The sequence below is a fragment of the Squalius cephalus genome, assembly GCF_949319135.1.
Source record: "Squalius cephalus genome assembly, chromosome: 17".
In the NCBI taxonomy this organism is placed as follows: domain Eukaryota; kingdom Metazoa; phylum Chordata; class Actinopteri; order Cypriniformes; family Leuciscidae; genus Squalius; species Squalius cephalus.
In genome coordinates, this window is record NC_137138.1 from 14758857 (window position 1) to 14775555 (window position 16699).

At 36.8% G+C, this 16699-nt stretch overlaps 1 protein-coding gene across 6 annotated transcripts in view; it reads left to right on the forward strand.

Annotated features, from left to right (window-relative positions):
• LOC307144688 (5-hydroxytryptamine receptor 4) overlaps window positions 1-16699 on the forward strand; it is a 77089-nt gene that overhangs the window by 41242 nt on the left and 19148 nt on the right. For 3 of the 6 annotated variants that reach the window (XR_013818808.1, XM_079847253.1, XM_079847254.1), the window contains exons 1-3: window positions 11725-11916; window positions 16208-16302; window positions 16393-16524. Coding sequence is in view for 5 of the 6 variants with exons in the window: in XM_079847253.1 (XP_079703379.1) it covers window positions 16274-16302; window positions 16393-16524 (161 nt within the window). In the remaining variant the exon portion in view is untranslated. Of the gene's footprint in view, window positions 1-11714; window positions 11917-16207; window positions 16303-16392; window positions 16525-16699 lie in introns of those variants that run through there. The other 3 variants (XM_079847252.1, XM_079847251.1, XM_079847250.1) reach the window with 2 other exon arrangements.

Consider the following 16699-nt stretch of genomic DNA (forward strand, 5'->3'; position numbering starts at 1 on the left):
AATTAAATCTAACGATCGCTTATCATATCACGTCAAACCGTGCAAATTATACTTTGTTCTCAAATTGTTAATGTTAAAGGGGGGGTGAAATGCTATTTCATGCATACTGAGTTTTTTACACTGGTAAAGAGTTGGATTCCAATGCTAAACATGGACAAAGTTTCAAAAACTAAGTTGTACGTTTGAAGGAGTATTTTTGTTCCAAAAATACTCCTTCCGGTTTGTCACAAGTTTCGGAAAGTTTTTTTCGAGTATGGCTCTGTCTTACGTAAGATAGGGCGGAATTTCCTTATATGGGTCCTAGGGGCACTTCTCCGGTAAGATCGCGGCCGCGCGCGCACTCGTAGACCAGAGCAAGAGAGTGAAAGCAGTTCGCCATCAAAGCGCCCTGCCCGGCTTTTGGGAAGTCAATGTCACCAAAGAAGTGTGTTTTTGGTTGCCAGGGCAAGACAACCCTGCACAGATTCCCAAAGAACCCAGCGTTAAGGAACCCGTGGATGGAGTTTGTTTTCCTGAGCATAAACGGAGTTGTGTAACTGTTAGACTGTTTGTTCCCTGCATTTCGACGATGATTGTTTTATAAACAAAGCCCATATCGACGGATTTGCAGATCGTCTAATGCTTAAGGATCGAGCAGTCACAATGATAAAGGTTCGCGGTCGTGCGTTGGAACCGGACGGTGAGTAAAACTGTTTGTTGAACAAATGTCTCTGTGTGTTGTCACTAGCTCAGCGCGTTAGCACAGCTAAGCTTCGCCCACAGGGCCCGCCCCCAGCCGCTCGGTTTTTTTCCGGAAAGACTCGGTACAGTCTATCTTTCTGTTAAAAATTGAATAAAACAAAAGACTTTTTGGAGATATGAAGGATGCAATATTACTCTATAGGTACTCAAGATTAACAGGAGATTGAGTGAAAATGAGCATTTCACCCCCCCTTTAACAACATCAGCATTGCGTGACTACATTTAATGTGTATTAGAGCTACCTGTAGTTCAGTTTCCATTTCTGTGCAGTCTAATTTCTAATTGTCATACCAACAAATGAATGTTCCCTAGAACTGGTTCTCTTTGAAATACAAACACACGTATCTGTAATCAGGTGCATATTTAAAACTGGAATATAATCAAATTTTTATCTTTCAAAAGCCCTTCCGATATTATCCTTGTTTTCGCATGGGCTCGCATGTTTTCGCATGGGCCCAAAACGCATTGTTTTGCAGTCTCTTTTTTTTCTGTAGCCACTCTGAAGTCCGAAGTCTTTTGCGTTTTACAACGGGTGAATCTCCAGTTGTCACTGGTGATTGTCATTTGAACCTTTCTGGATCCGCCATCAAATTGATAAGTTTAATTATATAAAGTGCTATGAGAAAAGGCTATAAATCTCCACCTCCGACATCCTCACACGCAATCCACCATTATTACAAGCTTACCGTTTTGAATCGAGCTAAGGCAACCAGATAGTTTTGAACACTGCAGCTTTAAAAAAAAAAAAAAAAAAATCCTAATTCCATAATTTTCACCAGTAAAGTAATTTCAATATATTTAATTAAATAATTGATATCATATGTATTTAAACAGCCAATTAAATAAAATTCCCAATATATAACCACTATCTCTCTCTTTATCAGCAAACAGATAATAGTTTGTTCACCCATGGGCTGTTCTCTCTTTCTCCTAACTGAACTGTGGTCTCTGATCTGTCATTGCCAACAGCCAGATGAATCTGTCACAGCTCATGTTGCGGAAACGGGGACTGCCTTCCCGCTCATCATGACCTCCACACACTGTCCCAGCATGCCCTGCAGCACCAGACTGCATCAATGTGCTTTCACAGACACAACATGCATGTAACTCTGCAGGAACCACAGCTCTTTTTGATGAACAATCCTCTCCTTAAAGGCAATGTTTTTTTGTTTTTTTATTAAAATTGTGTTATTTACTCGCCACTTACTTACAGTTGTCAAACTTGTGTGTCTCTTCCATGCAAGGAAAGTGGACGGGAAACAGAAAATGTCAAGCTCCAAAAAGGACAAAAAACATCATAAAAATAGTCCACATGATTTGTATACTATATCGTTCATTCAGGTACGGGTCAGCAAGTGACTGTTCATTTATTGGTGAACTATCCCTTTAAAAGCAAACATGAAATCAGCCACTGTAAATATATTGTTTGGCTCCTAGGATAAACTACTATATGGATCATTATAACATTATAGGCCTCTCTCTCTCTCTCTCTCTCTCTCTCTCTCTCTCTCTCTCTCTCTCTCTCTCTCTCTCTCTCTCTCTCTCTCTCTCTGGCTGGATGGATAGATTGAGGGTCTACCACTGGCTGTTCTGCTCAGCATCACAGTTATTTTCATCTCCAAGTAGACACCAGCCCTTAGCCCGACTACACACTGTCACTAACTATGAGGCCATGCCAACCACGATTAGATTTACAGACTTGAGACGACACGTCAGATGCTGATGAGGTCAGCACTTGAGTGTGAATAGACAGGCAGAAAGTCCAGAAGAACGATGACGTGTCATTCGTCACCTCTTCATGCCTCAGGGAGCCCATGTTACCCTTGTGTCCTCAAACAAGCCCCTGGCAGCGTCTGCAATGGGACACCTTACTGTCACGCAGCCGATACACAGAGACACAGTTGCTGATTTGTACTAAGGGGGACAAGGCTGACTCAGAGTTGTTGTTTTTTTGTTTGTTTTTTCATGTCAAATGTTCATATCCTGAATTATACATATGAAATATGGGTCATTCTTCAATTGGAGTGGCAAACTCCAAAAGGCAAAAGGCTTTTTAAAAACTGAAGTTGCAATAGTCATCCCTATAGCACTAGTTTCATCCCTATTGTGACGTACATCCAAGTGAAACAGCTTCTCAAACATGAAAAAATGTAGGACGGGACTTGATTTTGTCCAACAGGAATTGATTGAATGGTTGTGGTTTGCTATTGACATGCAGGTTGTCCCGCTCTCGCTTCATTAAACACATCATCAGAGAAGAGGGAAGAGAAGATTATGTGGGCACATTCATTTTAAAAAAAATAATGATGTGCACAGTTAAATCATTTATAAAATAAATACTGCAATATTCAATAATAAACCAAGATTTGTCCGTTTTGACTTCATTGTGAATTTAAATGAAAATGTATTGCTATCTATTTTAGAATTTGTTTAATATATTATATTAAGTAAAATGGAAGCTTAAGAACATTTGGATTTTTAATTACTTTTAGTCAAATAACCAACTAACTACTTATGTCTGCCAAGGGAAACAGTAACACCACAGGCAAATGAAAGAAAATTAAAAAAATAAATAACAAATGACATGCTATCATGATAGTTTAAAGATTAGGGGATGAATATTAACAAGACAATATTTATCAGAATTTAGATTAAATTATGTAAAATCTGCAAGTATCACCACAGACTCCAAAAAGTAACACATGAAATTTAGCAAATCCATTAAAAAATTAACAAGAAAGAAAGTGATCATGCACCCCTCAGATCAACCATCACCTGCAATGACCTTTACACACAGGAAGTAGTCCAAATAAAGTTCCCCCTTTTCTTAAAGGGGTGATATCCATTGCAGACATAGTTTCTTTTTTTATTAATTAAATTAAATGTGTTATATTCAGAACATACCTACTTTATTTGAGGTAAAAAAAAAAATATTGTTGCGACCAACACTTGTCACCACAAGGGCCCACACTTGTCACTGCAAATGAACAATGACGTAAGGTGAAGCGAGTAATCTTTTGTAAATGTTTAAAATGTTTTGCTGTTCCAGTCCTGTTTGTCACTCCATTTAACACAGCAATAGTTGGATAGTTTCTCAAAACTACCTTTCAAAAAGTAGCTCACTATGACAGTGCTACGGTATATTGATAGTATATACATTGATATATATCACGGTACTGAATTATTACCATATTTAGCCTATGTACCATGGCATTTTAAATGGCAACCCAAGATAAAATACCATGGCACATGTACTGCCAGCCTTTTCTGTGAATAGTAGCGCATCAATTACAAGGCTTTCTCTTAGAATGACACAAAAATTGGCCATTCAGTGAATTCAAGAACTGTGTTATCCTTTTTCACTAGTTACAGTAAAAACTGTCATGAGAATATGAATAAAATAATGGATATGCTGATGCACATAATGAACCGACTTCCCACGTGAATAGCACTGAATGGAACCTTGTGGTACACTGTCTTGAGACTCGCACTATAATTATCCTGTGTGATCTGCAATGAATTACATTTCCTGAGTAATTACACAATGGAAGCACTTAAGAGCACAAGTACACATCATCACACTACGCTGGTAATCTGACTTTTATAAATGCAAAAATGTTTCTTTTCTTCCAGTTGGAGCCTTGAGAAATCAATTGTCAAGTTACAAAAGTAGAGCGAACTAAAGAGGTAAGTCGTGTTCGTGCCATGGCACGTCTCGCTGAGAGGGAAGGCAAGAGAAAGGCTGGCACATTACGTATACAGTAGTGTTTTTAAAATTGACTGTGAGAGCAGACAGGCTGCAGAGCGAGGGGTCAGCGGGGTCAACGAGGGAAGGTAAAATAACTGATAGGAAATAAGCGTGCGTGACTGAAGAACACGAGGTGACTGGAGGTGGGACTGTGGGAGGAGACCATCTGGGTAAGAAACTGAACTTTGAGGGCTTATCTGCGCATTGTATTTATATAAAAAATGTCTGTGATATATAACAAGAAAAGAGGTGATGCATCAACGATCTACAGGCAATAAGGGAACTTTATCAAATAAAAATAATGGATTTAATTAAAAGATTGTTGAATTTTTTTCTGTACTTCCTTAATCAAAAATGATATTAGAAACAACTATAATATCACATAATTTTAGCCTGGGAAAACCCAGACAACTTCCGGCAAATTTAGATTTGCTCTGCAAGTAGTCTGGCAAAGAGCTCATTCAAGCCCATTTCGATGCCGTCAAAATCGCGGCACCAATCAGAAACGTTGAGGCGGGCTTTACACGATGACGATCGCTCTGATTGGTTTTAGGTCTAGCCTATCCAATTGCGCCCAGAGGCATTTGAGCGACATCCGTTCAACTTTTAAATGCATTATTATATTCAAATTGCAAACACATGAGGACAGTCTCCATGAAAGACCCACTGGCAGATGAACAATGCTACTACATTTCTCTCCGAAACGGTGACAGGATGCACGCGACAGACCCGTCCGATAAAGACGACGAAGTAGTATGTCCCAAAGCTTGCCTACTTTTTTGCTACACATTCAAAAGTAGATACCTTTTCTTCATAAAAAAGAGTACATACTTTTATGGCGTAGTGTAACTTAGGCGAATTGGGACACAGCATATGGCTTTACACGATGCCGATCGCTCTGATTGGTTTTAGGAGTTTTAGGTCATTTGAGCGACGTCCGTTGGTGACGCCCCTTTGGAAATGAGTTATTAAAGAAGCTTTGCCAGACCATAACTCAGTTACTACTGAGAATGGTCTGGTTTTAACCAGGCTAACATAATTCTAATATAAGATGTTAAATAGCATTTAGATATGTGTGATGTCATCCAATGAGAACTAGATATCACAGTGTAAAAAATATTTTCATGATTTGTTGTCACATTTTTTGTTTTGTCAAATCAACTTAGATAATTTATGTAGTTCAGATAACATAATATTTTGAGTTTCTGTATAGATTAAATCAATTTTTTAATTTCAATGAACTTAAAATTTTAAGGCAACCAGGTTACCTACTTTTTTAAGTTAAACCAACAATATATTTTTTTTTACAGTGCATGAACGACCAATGAACATCAACATGATCAATTGCAGTAAATTATTTGCATTTGTTCTTAAAATAACTAATTTGAATTTGTCCCAGACATTGTTTCTTTTACAAAAACGTATATACAGTACCACAGGATGTGGCACCTGGGTTTGATGCAATAGCTGAAGCTTCTTAAACGTCTGGTAAAGCTGAAGAGCACTCTGTACTTGCAAAATCACAGCAACAGCATGAAAGTTCATCGATTTTTAGACGGAGATTCATATACCTTTGAATATGGATCTTAATATTTCACTTTCACAAGGAAGGACATTCAAAATGACAACTAGGCCGCACATACGGAGGCTACAAGCATTTTCAAGAAGTGTAAAAAAACATTTGTAATTCCTTTTAACAAGGCCAGCTATGCAATTATTAGGCCATTAAATCCAATTAGCATAATGAATTGTGAAAGAACGTGCATGTAGTTTCATTACAGTTCCCAGTTTATAAAACACCCATGACTATTAATGCAAATGATTTATTAATGAACTTTAATTTGCATTAATAATTAATCACAAAACAGTCCTAACAGTTTCAGACTTCAGCATAAAACTCTGTAATGTAAAGACGGTGCCATTACATCTAAACAGAGCACCCAGTGGGACAATTACACTCTTGACTCAGTGTTTGTCAGAGCATTAACCCTGTCTGGATGGCACTAATGTGTCATTAAGTGGCTGCTGCATCCTGTTTACCGACTGTAGACGTCTTGTCACACGCTGAGCAAACTGTAAAAAAAAAAAAAAAATCCTGCCACCTGTAAGCCACTAAGCTCTTCTATGCATCAGTTTTACATGCTTTATCTCAAACACACAGGTGTGAATACTAATGACTCAATGATGGTCTTGAACTGTGGTCTCTGTTTGAATATATAGAGAGTGAGTTGTTTTAAAGTAGGAAACAGCTCAATCCTCCCTGAGAATAGAGCAGGTGTTGATGTTTTATTTATAACCCTATTAGGACAGCATAAGAGACAGACTTGGCTTATGGCCTAACAATCTGACAAACATAAATAATCAAAAGCAGCCTGAAGTCGGGGAGTGCAGGCATTTGTTCTGTTCCAAAACCTAGTGAAGATTTTCTTTCTTCTGTAGAACACAAACTCTTTTGAAACTGTTTGAAGTTAATGTTGTTGTATGTGGAGTTGCATCATGCTCATGATCGGTCACTTATGAGGTTCCATGAGGGTTTTAGTTGTTGTATTTAGTTGTTAGCTGTTTGTGCAACACAGTGGCTTCAGAATTCATGCCTGAGGTCTGTGTGCAGTTTACACATTCAAATGTTTGGAATTGGTAAGAAAGAAGACTTATGCTCACAGATATTTAATCAAGAATACAGTGATACTGTGAAATATTATTACAATTTAGAATAACCATTTTCTATTTGAATATATTTTAATATGTCATTTATTCCTGTGATGACAAAGCTGAATTTTCATAATCATTACTCCAAGTCTTCAGTGTCACATGATCCTTCAGAAATCATTCTGATATGCTGATTTGCTGCTTGAGAAAAATGTTGTATTAATGTTCAAATCAGTTGTGCTGCTTCAGGATTCTTAGATAAATAGATGAATACTTGAAATATATTTGTTGTTACATTATAAATGACTTGAATTAATGTGTCCTTATGTATTTCTTTTAAAAAATTATTACTAAAAATATCTTACCATCCCCAAACTTTTAAACAGCAGTGTATAGATAGAGCAAGAAATGTGAAAGTCTCTTCAAGTAATGTATAGTTTTCACTATATTGTTACAAATACATTTATTTCAGATCCTCTGACCAGTTTGAATATTAACTCTAGAGGTGGACAGTAACAAAGTACATACTGTACTTAAGTACACTTTTTGAGTATCTGTACTTTACTTTTCTGGAAACTTTTTACTTTAACGTCACTTCATTTGAAAGACAAATATCAAACTTTTTACTCCACTACATTTCTGTCAAGGTCCTTGAGTAGAAAGTAATAACGTCAGTCAGGGGATGATTTTGGTTGCGGGGGTTGCATTTTGGTCGGAAACGAAAGTTGGGTTGACGTCAGAACACGACTGATGTTGGATTCTGACGTCAACCCGATTTTCATTTTCAATGTTGGGTTTGGTCTTCTAAATGCAAATTTTGTCATTGTTTTGGAGCACACTAGATTATAGATAACAGTAAGGCTAGCATATTCATACTAAAAGCCAAAAAACTTTAAATAGGGCACTATTTGAGGGAACAGCCATTTGGGTGTCTGAAACCATTATGGATGTTATTGACTGCACTTATTCAATCTCACATTCAATCCCACTACTGGAACTGTGTTCTAGAAATAAATCTGATATTGATATGAGGGTAGGTAGGCAGGCATAGATTCAGAGGCATAAGGTAAGCATTACATACAACAATTCCACAATAATAAAACAATGCACTGACATTCACTTTTTACTTTTGATACTTAAGTACTTTTAAAAACCAGTACTTCTGTACTTTTACTTGAGTAAAAATCGGTCTTTACAACTTTTACTTGTAACAGAGTAATATTTGACCAGTATCTGTACTTTCACTCAAGTAAGGAAGTTGTGTACTTTGTCCACTTCTGCTCTAGTGCCAACTAGATTGATCAGTTATACGTGATAAATTCCATAGCAGGTTCAGTGGAAACTTGCTTTTCTCCTTTTCAGAGAACGGCCTGACTCGCTGACCTTACCGCGGTTAATAATACACTCTGGCAGTGTGGACACAGGATGCTGAAAATGCCTGGGCACACACTCCACTCCATTTGCCAGGATTATTCACTCATTTCCAAACAAATGGGGAATTATAAAGCACCTTAAGGTTGCATGCAGGGGGTGTGTGTCTTGCTTTACCTCTGCACTCTGGATGTGTGTTTTGATTTATGGCTCAGAGGCGGATGTGGTGCCATGACCTCATCCCCTGACCCCAGGTCATCACAATAAAACGGACTGCCCATAATCAATTTCTAATCATAACCGAAGAGTTAGAGTACGCTCTGACCTAGGCATTATTCAGTTGAGGGACAAGGGCAAGCAATGAAAGATGAATATTAACCATGAATATTTAACACAGATCCCTTATACCAATCTTCAGTGATGCTTCTCTGTAACCACAGTGATTAAACAAAATGTTGGAACAAGACAAAATAAATAAATAAATGATGGCGTATGAGTATATTTATTCCCTTTACCCTCAATCATGTCCAACTCTCTGTTTCATAACAACTGCTTGAGAGTAAATCAATAACAACAGTCAGAACGAGAGTCGTGCAAATCATTATTTTCAGCCAGACTCTTTGAGGCACGTCTGAAAAAAAGCACACGCTGCTCAGTAAACCATTTAAGAAAAACTCCATCCTGCATCTGCCAAGCTCATCAACATCATTTCTTGTTTTCCATGATGAAATCTAGGTTTGATTTAAAATCTAGGCATACAAGTCTTAAGGCAGACAATGTGCGAGCTTTGTTGACAATAATTATATTTGATTTTATTTTTAGTAATAGCATGTTATTGTTGACAAAAATGAATACAGAAAAACGTTTTAAAACACTTTTTGTTCTACAAATATCTGTTACTACAATTAAATAATTCAGCGCTCTGATTTTCTCAGAACAAAAAATCAAGCATTTGCGGTAGTACTGAAATCTGTTCAATACCGAAGAGTGCAAAGTCACCAGAAACACCGGAGCTGTCTAAAATTTCACCATTGTCTGCAAATGGCTGTGTCTACAGCAGCAAACCACCCAGTTCCTCTCTTCTGCTGTGCACTCAACTTTACAGCTCAGCAAGGTCTTGTTAACATTAATAAGCAATATCATTGATCACATATGTCTTGATAAACGGCAATGCTTGCAAGTGTTTTTGTTTTTGTGTCACTGAATTGAAAGAGATTAAATTATATTGCGCAGCTTCCTTATTCAGTCTCTCTTCTGTCACTTGTTATTAAGCTAAATTCTAATATACAGCATTAGCTGTAAAGGAAGTGGCGTTCCTGTAATGGTAAAGTGAAAGAAGCAGCTCAATCAATGGCAGTGATATCAATAACCCACTGTATATTGTCATGTAGGCCTAATTTAATTTAACAGACTGAAAACAAGCTGAAGTCAAGACGTGTCCACGAATAGAAGATTTTTACTCTTCTGCAAACATGGTGAATGTAAATCAAGGTCATTCTTTGTTTGCTGATTCATTTCTTATTGGGAAACAAAATCACAACAAATGTTAGGCTATTTGAATTAATATGTATTTTCCTCTGTTCAGTAAATTAGTTATTGTTGGCAAGATGAACAAGGTCAACACACGTTTTGCAGGGCGGTTGCATTTTTTTTTTATAAATATAATTTTTATTTAAGCATATTCATCAGCTTGACTTTGGGCATCCTGCATAATCCAGAATCTTACTTTTATGTGTATTGAGTCTGATATGAGATATAGAGTAGTCTAGATTGTATGTAACTAATTGTATATAGATTATGTCTCAGGATTTTATTAACTTGACCAATAGAGACATAAATTCAGCAGGACAATATAAGGACGTATCTCCCACTCGATTACAGATTAAAGGGATTTTAGTAAAACGCAGTAGCATATGTTTGGTGCTCTTTCGCCATCTCGTGGTTTGAAAGAAGTCTTTTTTAATCTTCAGATTGAGAATGAATGAATGAATGAGGCATTTCAATGACAGTGGTCTCCACACAGCAGACTATCATTCCGTAACCTATGGAAGCCCGTTTCCGCCACGGTTGAGTAAGAAAAAAGATTAAGTCATAATAATGAAAAACTTTCTCTGTATTGATATCTTCCAAAAGAACCTGCACATCAAATATCCTAGACGCATCCGCAAAATACGTGTTATATTAACACATATAAGTTACCCATATGTCATGAAGATGTTGCACTTAAATTTAACGAATAAATGTAATATTCCAACTTAAATCTGATAGTTTTGTAAATTCATGTTACACAATTTCCATCGGTGTGCACAAGCATGCGTCCTTCGTTACCATGGTAACCGTCCTGCTTCTGCATTCCACTTTCACACCTTTTTGTGCGCATGGTATGGAAGATATACTGATGATTTGTAATTCATGTTATTTAATGATAGGCTACTACAGATTGCACTTCGTAGATCACACTGACTTTAATGAAAACAACTGTTTTGCAGAGCGTGCCATGTTTGCTGTGATGCATTTACACGGCTTTGACCAGCGGGTGTCGCTAGCGTGGCACTCCCTTCTGCTCCGCTGCTTTGCGCATGCGTAGAAGCACGAGAAAATCATTTACGAGAAAGTTTTTCATTATGACGAGATATTAAGTCAGTATTTCGAGAAAGTTTCTCATTATTACGAGATGAAGTCATTATTTTGAGAAAGTTTCTAATTATTACGAGATGTTAAGTCATTATTACGAGAAAGTTTCTCATTATTACGAGATATTAAGTCATTATTACGAGAAAGTTTCTAATTATTTTGAGATGTTAAGTCATTATTATAAGAACATTTCTCATTATTATGACTTGAATCTTTTTTTATTTATTTTTTTCACTCAACCGTGGCGGAAACGGGCTTCCATAGTAACCATTTAGTTCGTAATCAATTTTCTTTCACTTCCATTTTTGACACTGTCGCCTACTAGCCTACTACAGCATCCTATTTTGCTTAATAGGCTATAACAACTGACGCTTGTACGTGACACTACAACTTTATATGGTAAAGTACATTGTGAATATTGCATACGTAATATCAACAGCTAATATTTCAAGAAGAAAAATGGAAACGTGAAAGATAATGGGCCTTTTTTTTTTTTTTTAATAAGCGCAATAAAGTGAGTTGAGGGCACTGGGTGGCGCTGTTGCTCTGTTGTGGTGTGTTACAGACGCTTGTGTGTTCTGTGTTGGACAGGCAGAGACTCAGAACGCACTGGTCAATTACATCAATAATAGATGATCTGCTGCTTGCAGTCGCTGTTTAATTGTGACACAGAACAGAGAAGAGCACTTCAGTCTCCGACAAACTGTGATGGAATATGACAGGTTATAAAAACACGTGTGGATTCATAGAGACATGAAACTCGGAGCCCCTGGGTGAGTAAAGTTGTTTGAATGATGCTGCCTCGTACTTAAATGATTTCAAGTGTCAAAATGTGCAACAGGTTATTCTAAGCACCATAAAGTATTATGTCTATTTTAAAATATTTTAATGTAGCCTAATAATAATAGCTATTATTATTATTATTTGTTTAATGTTTTTGATAAGATGTGGATTGTTTTTCCTAAATTGTAAAGAATAATGACACGTTTCAATTGGTTTCTATTAGAGAATATCAGAGTGTATTTGTTTACAGATTTTGGAGAAATTTGCCTCCAACTATGAAATTTACAGCTGTGGTTGAAATAATCATATAATCATACATAATTAATGTAGTGCCACTGATTTTGCACACTTTAAACAGCCAAATATGTGATTGTCATCATAGTTTATTCATTGTAATTGTACAGAGGAACTGATCCTGATCAAGACTGAAACCACATTATAGCTTTATTTATTTATTCATTTATTTCATGATGAGCAAAGACTTTGTGAATCCATTTTCAGACGGTTAAAAAGATTGTTTTTAAAAGGATGTTAAGATTGTTATTGTTTTGTTATATCGCCATGTAGGTCCCTCACTGGTGAATGTGATTTTACCAAGTACAACATGCTCCTGGATCAACATCTTTGTTGATCCTGGAACAACATTCAAATCAACCAATCAGATTTGGGGGACAAGTTTACAATTTATGTCAAGTTTAGGCTTACAATCAGGGTTAGGTGGTTCTACATCAGTGTTATTATTCACATTTCACTCTGATTTTAGGGATAAGTTATGGGTAGGGTTAGGTTTAGGGGTAGGGATAGGGTTAAGACTACATTTTCGGACATGAATGATGTTCCAGGATCAACAAGATATGTCTTACTTGGCAAAATCACAGTGAGCTAACATAACTACATGATCAATGTGTGTTTCAGACCACTATTTGTGTGACTCCCATATGGGTTTAAATGATTGTGTAAAAATGTCACTCTCGTAACTTGTTTATGAGGCTTATGGCTTATGTTTATTTTATTTTTTTTGTCACCACAGATTGTATTTTATCCCTTTAATGCAAATGCCACTCCGTTTTCCTGGTGGCGTGAAATTAAAAAAGAAGTTGTGTGGGAAGGTGTCAAAATTGTTAATCGGAGGGTTTGTCAGTGCATATTCTTTTCATTATGTCAATTATGTCACGTTATTTTGTTTTGAATAAGAGAAGCCAATCAAATCCTAACAACCGAGTATTGCCAAGAGGTTACAATGACAATAACTTGCCAAGAGATATATACCTATAAGAGTAGGTGTTATTTTTATTGAAACCTAGAGCTGCCTACTTCATTGATATGTTAGTTAATGTTTTTCAGTTTTATTGTAAATTGTTCAATTATTAAGCATCCAGGTTGTGATACATCACTTTAGGGTGCAGTTTCAAGTATAACATGTTCATTAGCTCTAAAGGGTTAGTTCACCCAAAAATTTAAATTCTGTAATTAATTACTCACTTCCAACCCATAAGATTTTTTTTCATCTTCGGAACACAAATGAAGATCTTTTTGATGAAATATGAGGCCTTTCAATCCCTTCATTGAAAGTCCACGCAACTACCACTTTGACACTTCAAAACGTTCATAAAGAGATCGTAAAACCAATCCATATGAATTGAGCGGTTTAGTCCAAATTTTCTGAAGCGACTCGATTGCTTTATGATGAACAGATTGAATTTAGGCTTTTATTCACAAATAAAAATTGATCAGGGAACATAAACGGAAGCTCAACGGAACCTGCTTGATGCACGCGAATAAACCTCTTGTGGAAGCTCAAATGCGCTGTGTAACACACGAGAATGAACCTCATTGGTTCTTGAAGCTCAAACGGGCTGCGAAACACGAGAATGAATCTCATTGGTTCTTGCGGAAGCTCAAACGTGCTGCGTAACACAAGAATGAACCTCGTTGGTTCTTAAAGAAGCTCAAACGGGCTGTGTAACACAAGAATGAACCTCATTGGTTCTTGAAGCTCAAACGGGCTGCGTAACACGAGAATGAACCTCATTGGTTCTTGCAGAAGCTCAAACGGGCTGCGTAACACAAGAATGAACCTCATTGGTTCTTGCAGAAGCTCAAACGTGCTGCGTAACACGAGAATGAACCTCATTGGTTCTTGCTGAAGCTCAAACGTGCTGCGTAACACGAGAATGAACCTCATTGGTTCTCACACGTCAAGCGAACATGTTTGAGCTTCCATTTCCCAAAACTGATGTGTGAGGTGATGATTGTTTATGTGAATAAAAGCCTAAATTCAATCTGTTCATCATATAAAGCGATCGTGTCTCTTCAGAAAATTTGGACTAAACGTGGTAGTTGCGCAGCTGTCTATGGAGGGACAGAAATTGCTCAGATTTCATAAAAAATATCTTCATTTGTGTTCCAAAGTTGAACGAAAGTCTTATGGGTTTGGAACGACATGAGGGTGAGTAAATGATGAGTAAATGATTTTCATTTTCAGGTGAACTATCCCTTTAAGTAAAGAGTTTGAAGTTAATTTATAATTGTACCAACCAGTTTATTTAATTTATTTAATGCTTTGATAAATACAGGAAAGTACAAAGTCCCACATTATTAATCTGGACAGATCTATATGCTTCAGACAGTTAACCAAGTTTGAAATCCCTCGAGCTGAAGGGAATAGTGGGCTCTTAGATCTTATGATCTAGTGTCACTAATTAAGATTAGTGAAAGTTAGTGTTGTGTCACATGGCATCAGCTTTCATACTTCAGCTCAGCTATCTTTTTGGGTCATTCGGGGAAAAAAAAAAACGGGTGCCATTCCCAGTGTGATTTTTAAGTAAAGTTTCATAAGATTTGAAACATTCTAACAATTAAATAATGTGTTTAAGAGAAAATAAATTGTATTGTGATATCTTAGGCTAAACCAATGCATTTTGGGACTTAATAACTGTATAGCTTCTGAAAGGTAAAAAGGTTGACAGTTACAATTTAATTTGACAAGCCTTGTCCTCAAGATTATGAAACAAAGTTGCTTCTTAAAAAGATAATCTTTTTAAAGGTGTAAACTATTCAATTGTCAATTAATCACTATGCAAAATCATGGTAAAAGGGTTGACATTTTAATTGTCAATTAAATTGTCCTCTACTGACAGATGAGAATATAGAGATTAGAGAATAAAGAAAAAATGCCTATAGTCTGTTAAATGGTTAATCAAAAATAAAAACATTGATTAATTTAGAGAAATTTCTACAGAACCCATGAGGGGACATGGTGAGGAAAAATGATATTGCAATGCTTTTGAGTTCTCTCACAAAACTATAGGCTACTATAGTATATTATATTGAGTTCCCAGAGAAAATTTGTTTTATTGCAATACGTTTGTGAACGAACGCAAAGTTGCAAGAGAAGCGCATCTCATATACTTTTCCATCACCATGTCCTTTTAGGGGTTCCACGTATTTCTATTTTGACACATAAAATTGCCTTCATATGTTAATTGTTAAATTGACTATTTTTTACACATACATATCAGGGACACAAATGGCACCTGTTTTGTAGAATGACCCTTTTACCCTCTCCTTTAAAAAAAGCATCATGTGTAAATCAGCTGTCCTCTCTGTGTATCTGTTCAGAATAGCCTATTTTGTTTAGTGTGTACAGGGTATTATATAATCATGCGGCTCATTTGAAACTCAAACGAAACCAACAGAATAGGAAAGAAGCGTCCGAGCTTTCTCTCTAATACCCACTTGAGCCTCCCAGCTGGGCAAACACATCACACACTTCCAGTGTTTACCCTGTGAGAGCTCGCTCCACTTCTGCTGGAGTTATGGCTCAGGCACAGGGTGCGATATGGCCACTGTGGGTATTAACCCTGCGATGATGATGGAGTGCATGTGCTTTGTGTTGAAGTTTTCCTATCTTCAATATTTTGATGCGTTTTGAGATTGAGAATCTAATAAGACTTCAATTTTCCAGTTTTTCCTAACCTTTTTTATTTTATCCACAGCCCCATCAGTAATACTGAAGTACCCCTTTATCAACATCAAACCAGAAATGTGTTTGTCAGCAGCAAAAACATCTATTAAGTCTATAAAGTGCAGGGAAAGTTATATTTAAAGGGGGTCATAGACTCATCATGGCTCATATTCCCATGTTATATCCCAGAAGCCCGTTTCATTTTCAAAGGTGCTGATGGTTTAGTCTCAATGCTCTAACTTTGAAGCTCACGCTGAAAGAATATGATTGAATCTGGGATGTGAGAACCCAAATCAGTTGTGTTTGTCCCACAGGAGTGGGACTGCTGTGTCTTGTGTGAACCAAACTCCATCTGACCACTTCCATACAGATGACCAGTGATGGCCACAGCATCAGACTCAGCGGATGAGTAATAACCACCTCAGATATTTTTACTACAAAGATTAATAAGTATTTATCTTATATTCATGGATAATTATCGGCATATTTTTGTCTACAGTGCAGTGGATCCCGTCATGTCTAAATACACTTCGAGAATAATGCTGTCTATCATCCTGGTGACCATCATCATACTGACTGTGCTTGGTAATTTGCTTGTGATGGTGGCTCTCTGTAAAGACAGACAGCTAAGGTAATGGTGTTTCATATCTACATTTAAATTTACTGTGTCAATGTACATGTTTGATGGTAAAAAATAAGGCTTAAAATGCAAGATATCTAAAAGTAAGCTGATTCAAACCCAAAATGTGGTTCTGTTTTCAAAACATCCTGACCAGCCTCGCATAGCAACAATGGCTCAACCAATT